The sequence below is a fragment of the Melanotaenia boesemani genome, chromosome 19, assembly GCF_017639745.1.
Source record: "Melanotaenia boesemani isolate fMelBoe1 chromosome 19, fMelBoe1.pri, whole genome shotgun sequence".
NCBI classification, from domain to species: Eukaryota; Metazoa; Chordata; class Actinopteri; order Atheriniformes; family Melanotaeniidae; genus Melanotaenia; species Melanotaenia boesemani.
The window spans coordinates 3,219,771-3,241,599 of NC_055700.1; the positions used below are offsets into that span (position 1 = coordinate 3,219,771).

Sequence of the window (21,829 nt, forward strand, 5' to 3'; positions counted from 1 at the left end):
CAGTAGAGCATCCGTCTCCCATGCAGGAGATTGAAGTTCGAATCCCACCGTAGTGAATTGCTTTGGAGAAAAGTATCTGCTAAATGACAGTAGTGATGCTGGTAGTTTAGTCATCTGTTTTAATTTATAAAATAAATATGTACAGATACATCTGAGATTGGTATCAATAACAATGGGAACTAAAAGATAAACACAGATACAGAAATACACCAACGCAGACTAAATCTGAAAACAGACACAAAATATGATCCAGTGATTTTGTTTCTTTTGCTTTTGGGTCTCTTATTATAATGTAATAGAGGCGATCCGCCCTTTTCATGGCTGTGCCCAGGGGCTCCATCATTTCATGATCTGTCCATCTCCTCACAACGTGACATCCCAGGAAGGCACGTGAGTGGCACCCCACTTTGCTTTTGTGTGTTATGGCTGCACATTTTCAGCTTCCACGGAACCCAAAACAACCAGACAAATGCCGGGTCGACTGCAGGGACAGCAGAGCACACAGGGTCACAGCCTGTGATGGAGGGCCAGAAATCAGCTGCAAAACAGAGACCAGAGTTTAACCTGAAAGCAGAGACCGATCAGGAGTCCATTAAAGCTCCAATAATGTTTAAAGACTCAGAAAGAAAAGCGAACCGGAAGGAAAGTCGAGACCCTTCTGTTTGTAAATCAATACAAATCGATCAGTTCATCACATTTTCATTCATTGTATTTGTGGCGTGTTTTACACTGATCAATAAATCTGTCACATTTACAGATAAATAAACCTGTGTGGCTTGTGTGCGCACGCGCTGGGGTGTGTGTGAATGTGTCGATTATAAAATATTGTGTGAGTAATGTGGGGCAGAGAGAGAGAGTTGTTTGGCTACATTGGCCCATCACGTGTCTGATCTGGATGTAGTTAATCCACCGGAAGACCCGCCGCCCTCCTCCTCCCCCTCCTGCTAGTCTACTTATTAAAAAACCGACCGGTAGTTTGCAGATCTATTAAAAAATCCCTGACAGAGCGAAACAGCAGTTTACTCCTCATTCAGTGTGAAACAGCGTCTCTCGCGCAGCCATGACGCACATCGCTGCTCTTCTTCCTTTAATTATGGCAGCATCATCACTCCTGAGCTGCAGAGCTGTGTCAGCCTCCATCCTCTGCCCCTGGACTAAAGTTGCGTCTGCAGACGCAGTGCACCGCAGTTTCCTCCGGAGCGACCCCCAGCAGAGCCCCCCATCCCTACGGCTGTACCACAGCGTCTGGTCCGGGGAGCGCGCTCTGCTCGCTTGCTCCTGGAGCGATGACGCAGCAGTGATCCGCAGCTATCTGTCTCTGTGCCGGGAGCGCACGCAGGAATTTTACGGACATCAAAATGAAAACTTAGATTTGGAGTCCGTCTTTGACGCTGAGCAGTGCGTTTCTCTGGCTTCTCCGGGCTTCTCCGGGCTCAGGAAGACGGGGGGGAGACACACGAGGAGCGCTGGTGGTCCTGAAGATGAAGGGTCAGAGGTCAGGATGCATCAGCGCGTAAAGCGCGGCTTTATCGTACCTGGGACTCTTTGGTGCGGCTCTGGTAACAAGGCACCATCTTTTGATGATTTAGGTACGTTGGTTCACTTTTTCCTTTAAACGTTTGTGTCTGATGATAATTTCTGATCCCGCAGGCAAGGCAGGTTTATTTATTCATCACATTTCATGTGGCTTCAACAAGGACCATGTCTTTGGACTGTGGGAGGAAGCCGGGTGAGAACCCAGGCATAGCTGGACAACATGCAAACAACTCCACACAGGTTTCCCCAGAAACCTACTTGTTGTTTATATAGAAGAATTAAAAAAATAAAAAAGTATGTTCATTAATAAAATGAACAGGTTTTTATTGATGTTACTGGGAGCTGTGGTTTCCAGCCAAACTGCTGCAGGAATCAAGGAAATGTGCTGCAGTCTGTCTCTGAAGGAGCAGGGTTCCTGATAAACCATGGCTTCCCTCCCAGCTGTCATGGGGTCTGGTTGGTTGTTACACCTGAGTGTAACAAGGGGAGTGTGTTACTCCTGATTTCACTTTTGATGCCAGCTTAGTCACCTGTTATCTTGAGACTTACATACAACAATTTACAAAAGAATAACAGTCGAGCACGGCTACTCATGTATAAAAACTTACAAGCATTACAGCGGGGTTCAGAAAAAGCATTAAAAGATGGATAAAACACACTAAAAAGAATAAAAGATATGAAATAAAAACAGACCAAGCTAAAATAGGAAAAAACAGACCAGAGAATGCACACAGTGAGTTATATAAGACACAAACAGACGTCATCTGGAAGTACATCATCACCATTAATGTTGATGAAGTGAGTAAATATTTAAAACAAAATAAAAGCCGTACCATATTAAAGAGTTTTAAGATTTACCAGAACGGTTTGGATCAGACTTCAGGTTTTCTGGTAGTTTGTTCCAGATATCAGGAGCAGTAAAACTAAATGTTTAGCTTTAACTCGGGCTGGGAAGCAAACTTGACCCTGATGATCTCAGGAGTCTCAGTGAGGAGTGAGTCGGGTTTGAAAAGTTGTCATTCATTTTTGTTTTCATAACTTTAAACATGAAATAAAGCTGGACTGGAAAAAAAGCCTAACATGTACACTCTGAATCCTACATTTCCCATAATGCAACATAAGACCTTCCTTTTCTGCATCTGTCTTAACACATTGTTATATATTTTCAATATAAATGAACTGTTATTCAGTATAAATGCAACATGAAACTTTTAGCTCTAAAAATTCTGGATCCTAAAATTCAGACATTTGTCCCTCAGTGACCAATCAAATTCTCTGAAATCTTTCATAAAGTGTGTTTATAGTATTTAATTTTTATATTGTTTCCCTTTAGCATGCCTTGTATTTGGACTGTAGTACCATTCTGATGTCATTATTTCATATGTCACCTTTAAGTTTAGTATCACAACATTCATGTGGGAATGAGTAATTTTTACTGGAAGATAAAAGTTTCTGCAGGATGAAACTTTTTGCTCTTGTAACGCCGACATTTAACCAAACACTTTCCCTGCACCTGGAAAGATCCTCATTAGAATAAAATCAGGAGTTTAACCAGATTCGCTCCATTCACATCAAATTTATTCAGATATTTCACTTCAAGTAGTTCCACTGTGGTGATCCATTAAGATCCTCATTCTTTGTAATATTGTGCTACACATGAGAGGTGTCAAGCTTTAAACATTTAAGTTCCAGGTTTTATACTTACATACATGTTACTTCAACTCAACTCAACTTTATTTATAGAGCACTTTAACACGGCTGAACAAAGTGCTGAACACAGAATAGAAGCCAAACAATTTAAAGTAAAATAAAATGCAAAGTAAAAACAGAAACAATAGCAGTAAAATGATAAACATAAAAGCTAAAAACAATAAAAACAAGAGTCTCATTGAAGGCCAGGTCATAAAAATGTGTCTTGAGGAAAAAAACTTCTCGGTTTGCCTCTTTTCTCTAAGTTATAGTTAGTCTCTAAACTTTTTTCTAGTCTCTAAAATATATTTTGATTATAATTATTTGTTATTTATCCTTATTTATCAATTGTTATGGATTTATTAGATATTTATTAATTTATTTAATATTTTTCCCTGTTTTTTATTTTGTTTTTGTATAATTGTAAAAAAATCTGAGTGTTAAGATGCTAAGAGTTTTATAAATATATATATATATAGTATTGTATACTGTATTTTATCTTATTCAAGTCTTTTCTTATTCTTTTTTTTCCTGATTTTATTTTGTTTTTACATAATTATGTAATTGGATTAAAGAAAACTTTATTTAAAAGACTAAACCATACAGCTATCACAGTTTTATCATTTTATTAGAAAACCTGGGAACACAAAGTGTTAAAAGTCAGTGCAAGCATCGCTCTTTTTGGCATACCGTCAAATAAAAACTGAAACTTTTGCTATTGAATGTTGTCATGGCGATTTCATCAGAGTACTTGGAATCTCCTCCAGGAGTTTTCTCGGACACAGACAGCTGCTGCCGGGAACACGACCAGTGCAAAGACACCATCCTGTCCTTTCACTCCCAGTTTGGCGTCTTCAACAGCAACATTTTCACCATGTCTCACTGCAACTGTGATAACAAGTAAACACCCCCCATCACTACCAAAATACATCTATATCAGCTGTGAGCGTTTCCAGTAAAATGCTGTATTTGTGTTGAAGGTTTCGTAACTGTCTGAGCGAGGCGAACGACAGCATCTCTGACGTGGTGGGATACACCTTCTTCAACCTGCTGAAGATGCACTGCTTCACTTTCTCCCACCAGCTGCAGTGTATTCAGAGAAACTGGTTCGGGATGTAAGTAAAGCTCTGATTTATTTACTGAGACGATTCTGTGGATCTATGACTGTTTAACCCAATGATATGTCATCACATTCACCATCACCTCCAGGTAGGGGGTCCCATTTTACCAGATAGAAATGTCTCTGAAGTCACTCTGGAGTAATCTAGAGAACAAAAGCTGCCTTTTTTCTGCAGTTTTCTGCCCCCAACCACAGGTCTGTCCTGCCCCCCCCCCAGTTGTTCCACGATAAATCTATTTGGGTTACAGGACGGGTATGTTGTCAACATTTGAGCTTTCCCAGAATTAATCAGATAAAACGTCCCAAACTGATTGCAGCCCTGCAGGTTTAATCTGTGTTGTGTAGACGGGTGGATCAGAAAGGCCACGCAGATCATTAATGAGAACAACTGACATATTCCGTTCTTATTCTTTTATGTGAATTTACTTGAGTTTCTATGTTATGTTACAGGGCAATGTGTTCACAGAAAACATGTCTCATCAGTTTAAAATCGCTTCAAAACAGAAAATTTGTGTTTTCATCACTTTGAGTGTTTTCATCCAAAAATTATGTGCAATGTAGCAGTGTTAAAATAGACCTTTGTTATCATTTTTTAATACCTTAAAGGTGAAGTGTGTAACAAAATCAAAGGTCAACGACAGAAACGGGATCTATCATTAAAAATGTGTTTCTGTTAGTATTTAATCAGTTGACAAAAACACCTGTTATGTTTTATTCTCTTAAAATGAACCATTTATATCTACTTGCCGTGGGTCCACATAAATGGTAGCTGCTGCCATTTTTACTACGGTGTCTCTGAATGGACAAACAACTCTGTGTGTCAAGCTTTAAAACTGCAGAACCGGTTTTGTTTGATAGGAGCTAGAGCTCTGTTTGGGATAAGTAACGCCTTAAAAGGACCATAGAAGAAGACAGTACACATGTACACAATGTTGAAGTAGTTACCTGTAGTGCAGTGATCGCTACGCCTGAGGCCACTGGATCCACTCACAGATCTTGTCTGGAAGAATTCTGGCCACTGACAGCCATCGTCCATTCAACAACTGCTATTGCTATGCCCGTCTTTACCACTGGTTGTCAGTAAATCTTACACACTGGACCTGAAAATGAAAGATTTTTTATTCAAAGCACTTTGGCATTGTTTATTCATTTTTCTTATTAAAATGTGGGTGCAGTTGAGTTATTTTTGTTTTTAAAAAAAGTGTTGCAATGCTCAATATTTGCCACTAGATGTCACTTTATCCCCTAAACTGGATTGGAAAAATGTCCAGTTGATGATCTGGCTGCAAACAAGCGTAACAATGACATTTAGGACATTTTTTTAGCTGCAGTATTTGGACTGAGGGGGTGTAGAAACCAGACAATGATACCATGAATGCTCAAGAAACACAAAACCACAGAAATCAGTTCTGTGTTGGAGTTACAGATAGATTCAGGCTCTAATGGTAGATCAGGGATGTTCAGATAAAATCCGATGATGTGGCACCACCCCCTGTGGTTGTGTAGAGGTGTGAATGTGTTCATTTGTGCTTCAGAACATAACTGGTGCAAACATAATATTATAATCTGCCTTATTTTTTCCAGATTTATAAATCTCCAGATATTGTCTTATAGTTTCTGTCTCCATCTTCACTGCTGAGTGGAGCGCCATCACTCTTCTCATCACTTCTTTCTGCTTTGATTCACAGGTGCAAAGAGACTCAGATGGCGCTGTATGCTGACGTCCATCCACCCACTCTGTACGAGTCCACTGAGCCAATGGAGGGATGTACAAACAGCTCGTGCTCCATCATCAACTCCACAGCACCTACAGAACTCCTGGAGAGCAGCACATCAGCACAGCTCCTCTCCAGCACTGCTGCATCATCCATGGTCCCCACACCTTCAGCCAGGTCCCCCTCCATCACTCCTGCCACCCAAGCTTCCAGCTCCATGCAGAGACCTACAGAATCAGCACCAGAGAGGAAAGACGATCTGGAGAACGCTCTACCTGCCAAACATCAAACTGTTCTGGAGCAGTATGCCAACATTACAGGTATTTCATACTGAAGACGTCTCTGCTGTCAGTTTATTTAATTTTTTTAACAATATTTAATAAAACTGATGCCTCCCTTCACAGAGGAACAGATGTCCTGTGGTATCTTGAAAGAACTGGACGAATGTGGGAATAAAATCCTCCCGCAGCAGATGAAATTTGGCCTCCACAACACAGAGCCGAGGACGATGTACGACTGCAACTGTACCCATAGGTAAACCAGCAAACTGCTAAGCAGGAATGCATCATGTCCCCGAAACCTTATTAAAACCTCAGAGTAAATATTTGCAGCCCCCCACAGACACAGTGATCATAGTCCACTCACCTTTCCTCCTGTGTGTTCTGGGCTGACACACTGTGAAGTTTCACAACCTAAATCCAGGCCAAAAGCACAGTACACATACATTCACCCTCTTACATAAGGCACAGCGACCCTGAATATGCTCAGACAGGACGTTGCGTGTTTGGATGTTTCCGTATTTGTATGCTGTCTCATTATCTGTTTGTCTTGCTTTCATTGGCTGTTTGCAAGGGTTTGACATTAGTCTGGTTCTCTGTTCTTCTAGGTTATTCCAGACATTGGCTGAACAGAGACAGCTGACCGAAGTGCAGGGTCTCTTGTTGGGACATGTCTCTCAGTCTTGCTTTCGGCCTCATGACTGCACAGCCAACAACACGTCAGTATTCACAGACTCAGATTTATGTCCAAACTTTATACTGCATTATACTGTATGAACACATATATCAGTATGAACACATATATAACATGTTTAACACACCACTCAGTTTGTCCATTTAACCTTTTAAAAGCCTGGCCCACAAAAAAATGGGGAGAAACAATTTTTAAATCTGAAGCTTTATTTAGCCCTTTAACAAAATGTAGGAAAAAAAGACCATTTATGACTGTGTGATGTCAGATTATTGTAGTGCAAAGGTTGTCCACCAGGGGGCACAAGACAGGGATGAGTTTATATACAACAGGCTTTTGAGCAATGTTTTTAACATAAAGTGATGCAATAGGTCTCAGAAACTGTATGTGCAGTATGGAGTTATTTTTGTGTTTTTATTAAATGCAAAAAAAATAGTGATCTGAGAGTGGAAAAATTATCTGAAAGGAAAAAATTATATTTGATATAAATATTTTTCACACTGATAGCAAAAAATAATAATATTTGAGACTAAAAAAAAGTTTTGAGATAAAGTATCTTGTTACAGCACATTTAAAAAATAATTTGACATTTAAAAAAATAATGTCCTAGAAAAAAAACTCTCTCAAAAGCTTTTCTTTACTCTCAAATATATATTTTTTTGCTATCAGAGTGAAAACTTTTACTCTCCCAATTTTTTTTCTCTCTCAAAGCTTTTTTCTTCTCTCTCTCAAAACCGAAGTCTTTGCTATCGTTTCAAGATTTTGCTTTCGATGTGAAACTTGTGTCATGGGCGGGTCAGTGTTACTATTGGTCATTCTCAACCGAACTGACAGCTGGGTGGCATCATTTCTGCATACTGATTACACCTTTCTCATTAATATTCATGACTAACTCCTGCTATCCCTGTGCTGTGATCCACCATTGATTCACTGGGAGATGCAGACATAGTGAATATGCATTGATCTGTTGTTTTTGGCGGCGGAGACTCCAATATTTGGGTAAGATTATGACACAGCACACACAAAAGGCGTAATCAGTATGCAGAAATGATGCCACCCAGCTGTCAGTTCGGTTGAGAATGACCAATAGTAACACGGACCCGCCCATGACACAAGTTTCACATCGATAGCAAAAATGAAATGAATGAAATGAAAAATACTTTATTAATCCCTTTGCAGGGAAATTCATGTTTTCAGTACAACCCATCCAAGACTAGACAAAACAACATGTGATGACACAAACAGAACAGGCATACACTGACGGAGCAGCCATTTCTACAGCGCTCCTTGTCTTAGGTATAGGTGAAAGGAACATTAGGGAGTAAGATGTAGCTGAGAGGATAAAAAATAGGCATCTCCACACTGGGCCTAAGGGCCCATTATTGAGATACAAAAAAACACTCCTCAGTACATACAAAAACATAACTCAGACAATCACAACATGAGAAACACGTGGCGGGGGGGGGAGGGGGGGGACTCCCATCGCAGCAAGTGCAGACGCAGCTGCATTCTCAGAGCGCGTCCAATGAACCCACTGCCCGGGAGTGGAAGGAGGTGGAAGGACAGCAAGGCAGTGAATAACGGGGAGGTGTATCTGTAGTCGTGTACTTGAGTGTGGTGCGTGTGTGTGCGTAGAAGTGAGCATATGAACTTTGCCCCAGTTCTCCCTCACAGTCTCTGCCACCTGATGATAGTGGGGCATCCTTGAGGGCTGATCCAGGTTGAAGTCCATCGCCCGTGAAGAGGGTGAGGGGAGGGTGGGGGACTGAGCGTCCATCAACAAAACATTCCAGGGAGCTTTCAGCCAGCCATTCAAGGCCAGCACAGGGAGCCAAATTTGATAACAGCATTTGTTTTGGTTCAGGCCAGAGCTGTTTCGTCTGCCTTAAGTCTCTCAGTGGTCCCACTGGCGACTCCCAATGATCCGAATTTTGGGTCAATTTCCATCCAGCCGAGCTGACAACTTCTCCAAGTTGGTGACCACCTCACGTACAAGCCCAGAAAGCGCAACCAGTTTGCCATCCAGTACTGGAATAGCCTCCAGTTTACGATTCAGCTCCTGTACCGCCACAGCCTGATTGTTCGTAGCTCGGCACACACCCGCACAGAAATCCGGCAGCTTGCCAGTGACTGCCGACAGTGTCCGAATTTTGCGATATGCCAGGAAACCGCCCGCTCCAAACAGCAGAAACCCAGTTATCATGAAACCGAATGTATAGATGTCCTCCACGTCCTCGACAGAAAGAATCGACAGACACATGACTTTCCACGCTCCCCAGGAATCCATCACATATCCAGCCGAAAACGTTCCGCCAGGGCAAGCAGGCTCCCCCACGCCTGTTTTCCGGTTCGAATAAATTTGGTCGATTGCATTTAGGGACCAGCTGATCAAATCCATATCCAAGATTTAGTTTTTGGAAGGAAATGCAGAGAGAGGCTCAGAGATGACAGGACAGTAGCAGCAGGGCAGAGTGAGAGGGAGGGAGAAGAAAAAGCGTCTGCCTCGGTTGAGAGCCGGAAGAAGAATCTTGAAACGATAGCAAAGACTTCGGGTTTGAGAGAGAGAAGAAAAAAGCTTTTGGGTCATTGTGCAGAACTTACCAAGCTGTTGGATCCATTTCATTTCAATAATTTGTGTTGAAGCAGGAAACATCTAAAGCCTGCAGGATAGTGGCCCTGGAGGACCAGAGTTTGAGAGCCCTGCTTTAATCCTGAACAACATATTTAAATTAAGATCATTTTATGTTTTTTTCCTGTAAAATTTTAAACTAAAATGTGACAATAGCTGCTAGAAAACTTAATAGAAGACATTCAGCCAAACAGAGACACTAAATAAAGCACATCCACCATGAAAGCATCATAAAACTAAAGTTTCTTCTTCTCTGTTCAGCAGCTGTGGTGCTGTGGTGGTGGCAGCGGAGCTTCCTCCACAGGGCTTGAGGAGCAGTGAAGTATTCCAGCAGCCCCATCTACAGGCTGCAAAGCTGAAGGCCAGGAAGCCAAACTTCAGGAGAGCTAAGACAAAAAACAGAGCCGTGAGACTCTACAAGCTGTGTCTCAGGATGACCCGACCCAAAAAAACCAAGAGGGCCAGAAAACCTGGACCCAGCCCAGAGCAGCCAGCTGAGGGGAGACGGCTGGTCTGAACAGGATTATTACAGGAAGGCAACAGAAAAAAGCCATTGTGAAATAAAATAACATGAAAAAATAGATCTTAGACAGTGAAATATCATATTTAGGTTGTTTTGTAATATTTTACTAAATTTAATCTTTACATCTACAGTGCACACAAATGCAAGATGGAATAAATAGATTAAATTCTTATTTTCCCACTTTTTTTTACTGATAAAATAATATGAAAAAAAGAAAAGGCTGGAATAATAATGTTAATATCAAAGTTAATTATTTCATGCCAATAAGCCATTTACAAAAAGAAAAGGAAATGTTTAGCCACACATTTTCACAATGTCTTATTTATTTATCATATACTGAATGCTTCCTTTGAAATGTTGCACTATCGTGTATTTATATTGTTAGCATTTGGAATTTGAGGTTTAAGTCAAACTCTGTCTGGAGTTTGTGAAATTTATCCACTTCTTTGAGGGATAACGCTTCTACAGTGAAGTATATCAGGTTTCCAAGCTTAAAATCAGCAGTTAAACTTGCATTTTCCCTGCAGTGACAGCAGTATATCTGAAGTGATAACTGCTGAGGTGAAAACGACACGCTTGTCAAACTCGATTCACCTTTTAGGACTGTGGACTACAGATTTTAAGATTGGTTCTCTGAATATAAAAATGTGACTTTTTTAGATATATGAATTCATATAAAATGAAAACATGTGGAGGACACTTAAAAAGTTCAACTTGAAAGAGAATGATGTGGCTGTGCTTTACTCCTAGCCTCAGATTCATTCAGTACAATCATGGCTGTCGGCCGCCTCCTCATGCTGTTAATGAGGTCTTGAGCACAAAATGCACTTGTATTTGTACAATAAAGAGTTTGTAAATATCTGTAAATGAGAAATGTGTAAATAGGTTTATGAAAGGAGAGATAGGGTGACTGATTAAAAGAGGAAATGTTGGTTTGTGAGGTAAAGCTAAAGCTACATTTAGCTGTTGCTGGTGGTTGAAGCTACAGCTAGCGTAGATTAGCATAATGCTATAGTTTTGATCTAGTTCTGGTCAGTAATGGCTGCCCATTTTATTTGGTTTTTGGCTGATTTTAGCCAGTTTGGGCAAATAATTATTGGTACGTTTCTGTACATGTGACCTGAAGCTTATTAAGTTTCAACATTTGCTAAAGTGTTTGAGCATCTTCTACAGTGTCATTTAGGACCAGTGGTCCACTGGTTTTTGGCCATTATGAGTCCAGCTTATTTTGGTGATTTTAATGAGGTGACCAGCTTTAGTAAACATACTCAGTGGTCCAGGTGTTAGAATCTAAAAAGGCAACTGTGTGAATGAAACTTTTTCCACAAACTGCTTTTAAATCAGAAAAAAACATGGAGACAGTTTTAAATGTTACACAAAATATAACAAAGAAGCAGTGTGTAAACAATTCAGTCCACCTCTTGAACCTGAAGCATAGTTAGAAGCAAAAAGTTTAAATAATTTTTTTGGGGATGATGTGGAGGAATTTGGCCTATTCTTCTTTCCATCGTTGATTCCGCTCATTGAGGTTTGCAGCACTGGTTTCTGCAGCTCTCTGTAGGTCCCACCACAGCATTTCAGCCAATTTGAGGTCTGTACTTTGACTTCATGTCAACACATTCTGTTGTAGATCTGCTGCTGTGTTTGGGATCATTGTCCTGCTGCATGAGACAGTTTCAGCCAAGCTTTAGCTGTCACAGATGAACTCACATCTGGCTCTAGAATACTTGGTACCCAGAGGAGTTTATCAATCATCACCCTCTACCACCATGCCGACTGCTGGTATGAGGTGTTTGTCCTGATATGTTTTGTTTTTTTGTGCATCATGGTCTAGTCTGTCTAAAGGACATTATTCCAGAAGTCTTGTGGTTTTTTTAGATGCAGCTTTGCCAGCCTAAGCCATGCTGCCACATTGTTTCTAGAGAGAAGAGGCTTTCTGCTGCAACCTTTCCAAACAAGCCATACAGGTTCAGTCTTTAACTGGACTGTCATGAACTTTAACATTTTACATGCTAACTGAGGCCTGGAGAGTCTGAGATGTAGATCTTGGGTAATTCTCTGAGCATTGCACGGCCTGATCTTTTGGGCTGAACTTACAGGGATGTCCACTCCTGGGAAGACTGGCAGCTGTCGTGAATTTTTTCAGTTTTGTGAATAATTTATCTCTCTGTAGAACGATGGAGTCCAGATGGTTTGGACATGTAACCATTCCCAGATTGATGGCCAGCAACAGCTGCTTCTCTAAGATTATTTCTGATGTCTTTCCTCCTTGGCATTGTGTTAACACACACCTGAAGACTCAAAACTCTGCTGCTGCTGCTGCTAATGAATTAATTAGTGCATTGATTAACTGCACCTGGCTACTACTGACCCTCTTAATTCCTATGGAAACACTGAGGATGGACTTAGTTTTTCACACACCATTTCTGCAGTTTGACTTTGGTTTTGTTCAGTTATTAAAGACAGGGTGTAATATATAATGTGTTGTTGTTCACCTGAGGTTGTATTTACTTCATTGTAAAACCTTAGAATAAACTTGGAGTAATCCTTTTGTAAATCCAGATATACAGATTCTGAAAATAAAAAGCACAGTTTTCTAACATGTTTTATCTGTTCTGTGTCGACGCCAATGAAAGGCAAACCGAAGCTAAAAATGTTTTCCTTTGTGTAATGATGTCTGGTCTTCTTGGTGTTTGACCGCATTACTCAATAAAAGTTGTAAACATCAGTTTAATGCGATAAATTCATTCCACGAGAACTTAATTTCCTCATCACACGCAACTTAGACACGCGCATACTGAATATCTGTCAGGTAACTCAACTCTTCTCTGATGTCATGTGGAGTAATTGAAACCTTGCTGCAGGCTGCAGCCATGGAGCCGACCAACCGGATCCCCGCCTCTCACCGGACACTAAATTCCGCTATGAGGAGACGATCGGCTGCGGGAACATGGCGCATGCACTCCGGATCCACTTCCACCAGGAAAAACTTGGAAAAGTCGCCACATAGTTCACTTATCTCCACATATCTGTAGTCCTGTGGTATCTGATTACGCCAGAGAAGCGGTGGAGGACTTCTGGACTATTTTTTGGATGGTGTGTGAAAGTTTTCCTGCTGCTGGGGGATGAAAGTCTGGAGCTGCGGTCGCCGGATTTAGCGGAGATGGAAAAGCAAAGGGCGAGGAAGGAGAAGGTGAGGTCGGTGTAAAGTTTACGTTAAACGATCTGGGTTCAGAAAAAGGTGCAACTTGCGCAGGAGGCTGAGAGTTTGGTGGTTCAGTTTGCACACAAACAGGCTGCTGCGCACATCTCATGAAGATCTGACAAACGTCTGGACGGAGATCACACACAGACAGGTCCATCTGATCGCTGTCAGCTGCATGGAGGCTCTGGACTAAAAACATTCCCACTTCTGCTCCGAAAAACATCTACACACCCCACTCACACCACAACAGCCTGGAAATGGATTTAGGTAGAAAAAATGGATTTAGGTTTTTACTTACTGATTATTTTAGAGGAAACTGGTACAAAACACATTAACATCTGAAAAATCTAGATTATAGGTCATGAAGGGAATTATATGTTGTTAAATTGCGTAACTACAAGCAGATTAGGAGTAAAAAAAACAAAACAAACAAAAAAACAAACAAACCCAAAACTAAGATTTTAAAGATATTAATTTAATCAAGCGAAGTTTTGGGGCATCACAAAAGGAAAGTTAATTTTCACTAAAATCTCTACACGGTCACAGGAAGGCCAGAGTGAACAAAAGTTACATTCATACACAAAATATACCTCAGAAATCTGCTGGGACCCGTTAAATGTAATGCTGTCTAACTGTTTACTGAAATGATCTGAGCTGGTAGCTGAAGTTGTTTAATCAAGAAGAAGTTCTTCTGAAAGTGTGACCATTTCTTCTGGTTGCTGGTTTGACAAAACTAGATATGATGATGACCTATTTCATTAATTTTCTAAATTACTGAACAGAAAAAACACCCAAAATAATGAAGACAATAACTTAGAAATGGTGTTAAAATCTCTTTCTGTGGCTTTGAACATACCCATTCCATTTTTTGTCCACCTGAGAGCGGCGACAAGTTTGTTAGAGCCACAGGAAGGTTTAAGTCTGGTCATTTTAAGGTTGGATGAGCCACATTTACACAGCTGGAATACACTCCAGCCCCCACCACCCTGCAATGGAAAACACTGGATGGATGGAAGAAAAAAAAAAGATGTTTATTGTAAGTTTGAAAGACATCAGAGCCAAATATGATCTTGATTAAATATCATTAGTCTTAATCTTTAAAATCTATATCTTGTTCTTAGAAAGCAAATTTTCCAGAAACACAGGTCCAAAATTTCACTCTTACTTTTTATATCCAACCACTCAAAGTAGAAGTTAAGAGAAGTCAGGAGAGTAGATGGATCTACTTTATTTATCCCGGACTGGGAAATTAGGGGCTGTAGCAGCAAGTGTTAAAGCAAAACAATGAAGCATGCAAAGAGTACAAGTCAGCAAATCAATAAACATATACACATACACAAGATAAAAAAGAATAAATATAAGATATAAAAATGTGCATGAACTGTAAAAGTTATGTGTTTTTTAAAAAACAAGTGAATAAAACGATGGACATTGTTTTAAGGGGAAAAGTATTATTCTAATAGCAGGAGGTCTCCTGTTCTGTTTGCAGTTAATAAACTTTATTCAATCTTTAGCTTAACGTGCAGACAAACACGTCCATTCATCATATTAAAGCCAGTGCTGACACAGGACCGCTGGTTATTTTCTGGTGAATGTGAGGATAGTTTGCTCTGTTTCTTTTCACAGCGGGGGTTCATAGCTGGAAATACGAGGGGTGGCATCAGGAAGCAGGACGTGATGCTAAATGTGGACGTCGCTCTTGTTTACAGCACATTGAGGGTGACGGTTTGGGCTCCTCGGGGGTCATTTGAGATATATTTTAACATTTCCACTCGCTGTCTCATGTAATGTTAGCAGAGATTTTACAAAAAAGCAACAACTTGTGGCGTCTCACATGGATAAAATCAGAAAATTAATATATTTAATTGCAGCTTACTGCAGCTGTTGTTTCCAGGTATTCAGCTTCCCAGTTTGTGTCTCCATGTTGTTCTCCAGGAATGTTCTCCCCTGGATGGATGGGGGGCTGGTGGGAGTAGTGGGACAGGACAGGAAGTGTGTGTTTGCTTGTAATCTTGGAAGGACGAGGACAGGATATTCACGTCACGTTCCTGTTGCAGTGTTGTTCCTCTAAGCTGAACTTGAACTCTGCTGTGTAAACTCATCTGGACACACCACCTTGGCATGTGTGTGTGTGTTTGAGTGTGTGCTGCTGAAACCAGATGTCAGCAGAGGTGCTGAGTTATCCTGCAGGTACAGCTGGCAGCTTGGAGAGGTCGGATTAATGACATGCTGCCACAGAAATGTCAGGGAAATTTCCCAAACACGCAAACAAAAATGTAGCATCACACTAATCAAACCACAACAAGGAAACACACCTTATCTGATCGAATTTGAGGAGAAAAGAGGGACGTAAGAAAGTGAAAAACAAGCCAGACCTGAAGGCTGGACTAGATCACTGACTGATGCTCCACCTCTTCAGACTGCTAACTGCAGCTCGTCTGTGCATATCTGTCTAAATAATAAACTCGTTCCTTAAAAAATACGTTTTTGTTAACTTCACGGACTTTAATTAACTGGAACGATTTGAGTTTGTAGAAATAAACGTGATTAATTCCACATAAATTTGAAGGGAACTGTTTTATTTTCAACCTACATGATGACTTTTCATCCAGCTTCCTTAAATAAATTCATGAAGTGTAAATAGTGGACGTCGTTTAACTAAAATAACATCAGACCACGACCCTTTTTTATGCTGGATAACTGGTTTTAAAGAGGGATGAGCAGGAACTGGAGAGGAGTCACATCACACCAACATTTAATTATAAATCTTTTCATGTAAACTGTGATCCACTCTTTCTGGTGAAAGGTGGATTACCGCTGATATGAGCTCAATACAGAGACTAGAAAACCGGTTTCTGGAGCCAGAGATCATCAACGAGACATTAAATTATGTTTTGTTTTGCATTTTATTGTTCCAAAATAGTTTATTGTTTTTCATCATAATATCGAGAAACAACGGAAAAGTAAAAATAAACATGAGAAACTTTGAGACATTTTAGTTATGGTGTAAAATGAGCATGACAGAGTTTTTATAAATTTTCACCTCATACTGAAATCATTAGAAACCAAAGAAATAAAACACCAGTTAATCTCAAAGTGAAAAGTAAAAAATGTGAAGCTGTTTCAATGAGTTACCTCTAAACTGTTGTTAATGCAGGTGAACAGCATTGTGGGAAAACCACCACCACTCATCTAATTAACATTCATTCGACTTAATTACATTAATTTATGCAGCCTTATGGACACCAGCGTTCATTTGACTTATTTAAGATTATTTAAAAATAAGTTATCCACTGATTATACTCTAGCCACTGTTGTATTTGACAGTGCGTGCACCCGTTTCTTGGGCTGATCTTAAAAGTTAAAAATCCGAGGCAGCTATGAAGCGATTTGCAGGGACTGTGTATGACATCTCTAAGCTGGTGCTGAGCCTAAATCTGTTTCCCTGCAGAATGTGACCACCTTTTTCAGCTCGTATGATAAACCAAACTAATTCTAAAACATTCAGCTGTTCATGCAATCTTATTATTTAATATTATTTTTTTATATAAAAAAAACAAAACATGCTACTACTGCATACAGTTGGTACACTCTAACCTCAGATTAGTTGCGTTTACTAGAAATTTGGAAACCTGTTGCCTTAAACCGCTGTAGTTTTTACAAATGCTGAAACTAAACATGTCGAGTTGTATTAACATAGACGACCGTTAGACTTTACTCCAACAAATTAGTTCACTTAACTCATTTTCTTTATACCCCCTGGTTGTTTGAACTCACTCTCTTAAGTCAGATTTACACAAATAGTTCAGTTCTTTTAAATAAAGATTAAATAACACTGACTCAGTCAACTTAAAAGACTCTACTTGTTCTAAATTAAATGTTTGATTAATCTAAAAGTTACTTAAAATTACATTTAACTTTGTTGTACACCTTTTAATAATAATAATAATAATAATAAGTTATAGGTGCATCTTCAAATGCATTTGCAACAGGTTAGTGGAATAAACCAGCAAGCTGCATAACTGAGAAGATGAAAAAAGGTCGTGTTGCTGAACATCACCACTTTAACCCTGATGCAGTCTGTAAAGGTGGTGGTGGGTTTCTTTTCCTGTACTGTCCATTTCATTCAGGGCACAACTTTCCATCATTGTCTAACTGTAAACATAACACAGGAAAGCACAGAACTCAAATTTATAGATCAGCAATCACAAAAGGCTACATTTCTGCTGAATCATAGCTCCACCCTCTCTGCCAGAAACAACATGTTCATTATCTTTGCTAATCATTATTATCACACTGCACAGTGCACACGTACCATCTCAAGGATTTGACTTGTTTAAAAAACACCATGCAAACCCAGGTGATAGAGTCTTATTTGCAGCTGGGGTATTTGTGCAGGTTAAAGTTGATGTTCCCTCAGCTTCAGCAAGCCTGTTGACCTCTGCAGGTCTCAGTTTTTTTATTGATTATCCTCCATGATGTGAGGTGAAGGTGAACCTGAAGCCTCCAAACACCTGGAAAATTGAAAGAGCTTCCTGGAGGATGCAGAGGAAGCTGGCTCAGAAATGTGTTCCAGACATGTCAAAGATGGACTCATCTTTAAGGTGGGCTGTGTCAGGATTTACTGAGAGCTGTAATTTCCTGACGTGTGCACAAATGCAACCTCTGCACTTCCAAATGATTTTATTTCTGAGTGTTCCGACAAAACACACACAGAAGTTTCAGGTGTGGAAACTTCTTTTTGCAAAAGTTAATAGTGAGAGATTTTTCTTCATTTGCCCCATTCGCTGCGTTCTAGGTCAGCAGTAATGAGCTTTATGAGATTAATGTGTTACAGCAGTTCAGTACAAGACATGTGGCTTTATTTGTTTATTCAGGCAAACACCTGCCTGGAAAAGTTAAACAAGGTCTCCTTCCATCACATTTATCACAACTTGGAGCTTTCCCTCTTTTTCTTTTTGTTTGCAACAGAACTCAGGTTAAATTACAGCAGATCTAATCTGACAGTAATATTTACCATTAACAGAAGTGACACTTAACAGCTAAAAATAAGAAATAAACACCCATTTTAAACATCTGCCAGTCAGCTGCTGGTTTATTTAAAGTAAGTCAGAAGCACCACTTCAAGCCAGTCGCCTCTCAGTCTAAATACATTTAGAAGTTTTAGGAATCCCTTCAGTCTGCATATTTCATGTGTGTTTGTCCACATATCTGTGTGTGTGTGATGGAGAATAGAGGGATATAATGAGGGCCTTGGTGTAAGCTCTGGTGAAGGGACACATTTGGAAACACCAGATCAGAGGGAGGCAGCGCTTCAATGTTAAAGCTACGCAAGCGAACCTCAGAGTTCACATTTTACACCAAGTTTCAGCAGCTTTCACAGAAGCAAATGAAAAGGGCAGAAGTCTCGTGTGACTCAATCTTTCTGACCTTTCCTGCTGTCCGAGGTGTTCAGGCTGCTTCCACTGAGCAGAAAATAATGCAGCAGTTTGGTGTTGCCTGCAGCATCGTATCAGACACGATGTGCTGTGTTTGGTTTGTGGTTTGTTCAGCTCTGCCAACTGAAGCCGTGCTGCCATTTTTCTCCTGCAGCCTTTCCAAACAAGCCGTACTGGTTCAGTCCACAGCCCCATTTCCACCAACGGGTTTGGTTTGCTATGTTTTTTTTTTGCATTTCCACAAACTGGGATCGGTACCAGAATATTTAAGCCAAACTCTGCCCTCTGTTAAGGTCTAAATCTAACCGATCTGACCCAAAAAAATGTGGAGCTTGAGACGCTGCAATCAACAGATTGATGGAAAGAGTAATCACTTCCACTTCAGCAATAGAACATAGCAGAAGCAGGTCCATGTAGCTCTAACATTTCCTGCTGGATGTTCACCATTCTCCTCCTTTGTTTCTGGGTCACATTCTTCTTTGTTATAATTCAAGCAAGGTGTTGCCTGCATATGACGTCACGCTGTTACGTAGCTACGCATCCATCGCTATCCAGCTGATTCACCACCTGCCAGGTGAGGGTATGGTTGGCTGTGGAAAGAGAAGATCAGTGGCTGTCTTGATTGTTTTTCACTTGTAAATAATCTTTCTCTAAAACCCTTTCCAGACTGATGTTCAACAACGGTTGCTTCTCTAAGACGATGTTCACACTCCAAGTCTTAAAACTCAAATCCAATAAGTTTTGCAGAAATCTAATTTTTTTGCATGATTTTTCACATTATGATCTAAATGCAACCTGCATCATGCTTCACTATTAACTATGCGTGACCCCCAACATGACTCAGATACACAGAGGAAGATCTGACGTCACACACACCGTAAATATGGATGTGATGTGTACATATTGGAAGTTCATGAATGAATGAAGCATCTTTATTTGAACAAGTGGAAAAAAACAATAAACATTACTATGTTTTGTGTAAAGTGACAAAATCCTAATAAAAGTAAATGCTGGCTTGTCCTAATAGGAGTAGGTAGAAGTCTAGGACTTACCTAGACCTGCCCCCTTGTGTCAAACCTAAACAAAACATGTAAACAAGCTACACAAAGCAGCCAACATTCATATAATCCCATAAAGGGTTTCAACAGTGCTTACGGTAACGTCATATGAAAATCCAGCAGACATCATGTCCCTGGAACTAACAGCAGAGGTTTTAAATAAAGTTAAAACAAAATTTCGTGTAGCCAGAAACAACAAAATTATGACCATTTGATAAAGTGAGAAAAGAGAGAGCACAAATCTTAACAATGGCCTTTAGTGTAGCAGCAGCTGCTTCCTTTGTGTATACTGTCAGAAATACGACCCAGATTTCTGACGTTTGTCTCACTTCAATGATGTAAAATTTAGATGAAATGTGACACGAACGTTCAGTCTGAGGTTGCTTAGAAAAAGTTTGGATATCCGACTTCATACCACATTAGAAAGTGGACTGTGAGGATTTAAAAAAATCTGACTTGCGCGGTAATAAAAAGATCTGATATGGGTCATATATGGGTTAAAAAATGTCAGATTTGAGTCCCCTTTGCCTGCAGCGTGAAGCCTAAGATTATTGCTGATGTCTTTCCTCCTTGGCATTGTGTTACCAAACACCTGAAGGCTTAAAACTTCTTTTACAGAGGAGTTCACACTGATGATGATCAATAAATCAAATGAATTTTTCACTCTTGTCTCAGATGTTGAGAAAGTGCTCTTTGCATCATCTTTGCATAAACATGCCAGCTTTAGTTAATCTTTAGTTAATTGTACCTTTCCCTCCCATCTTGTCCTCCTCCCTCCCATCTTGTCCTCCTCCCTCTCTTATCTTCTCAGTTCTCTCTTTTTGGCTCTCGCTCCACCAGCAGAACCACCAACCCTCCCTGTTCATCTTCCTCTTCCTCCTCTCCTGTGATCCCTTCAGTCTCTATAGGGAGACGGGCCGATCGGCTGTCGGGCCCCGGCCCCGCCGCTCTGAGCAAGGCTGAGTTCCTGGAGCGAGTGCGTTGCAGTAACCAGGCTTGCCAGCAGGGGGAGTTTGCATTGGCTGTACGCCTCTACACGGAGGCCCTCACCGCCGACCCCCAAAACTGCATCCTGTACAGCAACCGCTCCGCAGCTTATCTAAGGCTGGGCCAGTACAGCATGGCGTTGGATGACGCCATCAAAGCTCGCCTCATCAACCCCAAATGGCCCAAGGTAAGAGGTCTGACCTGCATGACCTGTCGATGATCAGCCACACACTTCAGATGAGTGTGTGATAGAGATGGTAGGAGTGGAGGGGTCATTTTTGTAGCAGGTGACTATATAATTGATGGATAAATAGATGAGTTTTCACTTTCCAGCCTCTCAAAGCCATGATGAGTTTAATGTGAAGCAGCAGTAATGCAGCCAATTATAAACCCTGATAATTAAAGCGTCACCTTCTGTTTTCCTGATTTCTCTCAAAAACTTATCAGCAACTCACAATCACTGGTTGCTGGGTGGAATATACTTTTTGCCTTGGAAGTCGGATGGGCTTTGAGTGGCGTTCTGGTCTTTTATTCCCAGATCCTGTCAGACGGCTTGTTTTACCACCGTTTGTTACTGCTGCACAGTGGCCCAACACAAGCCTCCTATTTAGATTCTGCAGCCCGCATGTTGTGCTTTTATAGCATAATGTTCAGCTTGTGCTGTGTAGTCTGTCTTTGTTGACAAGTGTTTGAAAAGAACAGCGTGTACACATAACTCAGAATAATGAGACATGGCTGTAAATAAACAAGCCTTAGCAGTAATGCCATGATAACAAAAAGCTGGACAGCGACGCAGACTGAGTATGTTGTTACTGATGTGTTGCTGTTGGTCTCTGCACATCATTAGAAATAATAACCAAATGTGGGTGTATGCTGGGTGATATCAACTTGACTTGCGAGGTAATTTCACAGTGCTCTGTGCAAAGAGATTGAATGAAAAATTAAAAAAAAAAAAGGTTG

At 40.5% G+C, this 21,829-nt stretch overlaps 2 protein-coding genes across 4 annotated transcripts in view; both read left to right on the top strand.

Moving 5' to 3' along the window:
• The first annotated feature begins 926 nt into the window (after window positions 1–926).
• On the top strand, window positions 927–10,402 carry pla2g3 (phospholipase A2 group III). Of its 2 annotated transcripts, none has more exons than XM_041970186.1 (7): window positions 927–1,589; window positions 3,993–4,125; window positions 4,206–4,340; window positions 6,034–6,380; window positions 6,465–6,594; window positions 6,947–7,057; window positions 9,920–10,402. In XM_041970186.1, exons 1-7 carry the CDS (start codon window positions 1,061–1,063, stop codon window positions 10,173–10,175), a joined length of 1,641 nt encoding a protein of 546 aa, XP_041826120.1. In that variant the 5' UTR covers window positions 927–1,060; the 3' UTR covers window positions 10,176–10,402. The 2 variants fall into 2 exon arrangements, with proteins under 2 accessions (XP_041826120.1, XP_041826121.1); XM_041970187.1 differs by having other exon boundaries at window positions 9,923–10,402.
• Window positions 10,403–12,979: 2,577 nt separating this feature from the next.
• ttc28 (tetratricopeptide repeat domain 28) overlaps window positions 12,980–21,829 on the top strand; it is a 147,228-nt gene continuing 138,378 nt past the window's right edge. Inside the window, exons 1-2 of one of the 2 annotated variants that reach the window (XM_041969192.1) lie at window positions 12,980–13,374; window positions 20,694–21,056. In XM_041969192.1, coding sequence (XP_041825126.1) covers window positions 13,345–13,374; window positions 20,694–21,056 — 393 coding nt within the window. In that variant the 5' untranslated portion in view covers window positions 12,980–13,344. The remainder of the gene's footprint in view (window positions 13,375–20,693; window positions 21,057–21,829) is intronic. The other variant, XM_041969193.1, reaches the window with a different exon arrangement.

Coding starts and splice junctions, on each gene's coding strand:
- pla2g3 (XM_041970186.1), top strand. CDS start 1,061: ATGACGCACATCGCTGCTCTTCTTCCTTTAATTATGGCAGCATCATCA. Junction 1,590..3,992: donor ACCATCTTTTGATGATTTAG/GTACGTTGGTTC, acceptor AATCTCCTCCAG/GAGTTTTCTCGGACACAGAC. Junction 6,595..6,946: donor GACTGCAACTGTACCCATAG/GTAAACCAGCAA, acceptor CTGTTCTTCTAG/GTTATTCCAGACATTGGCTG.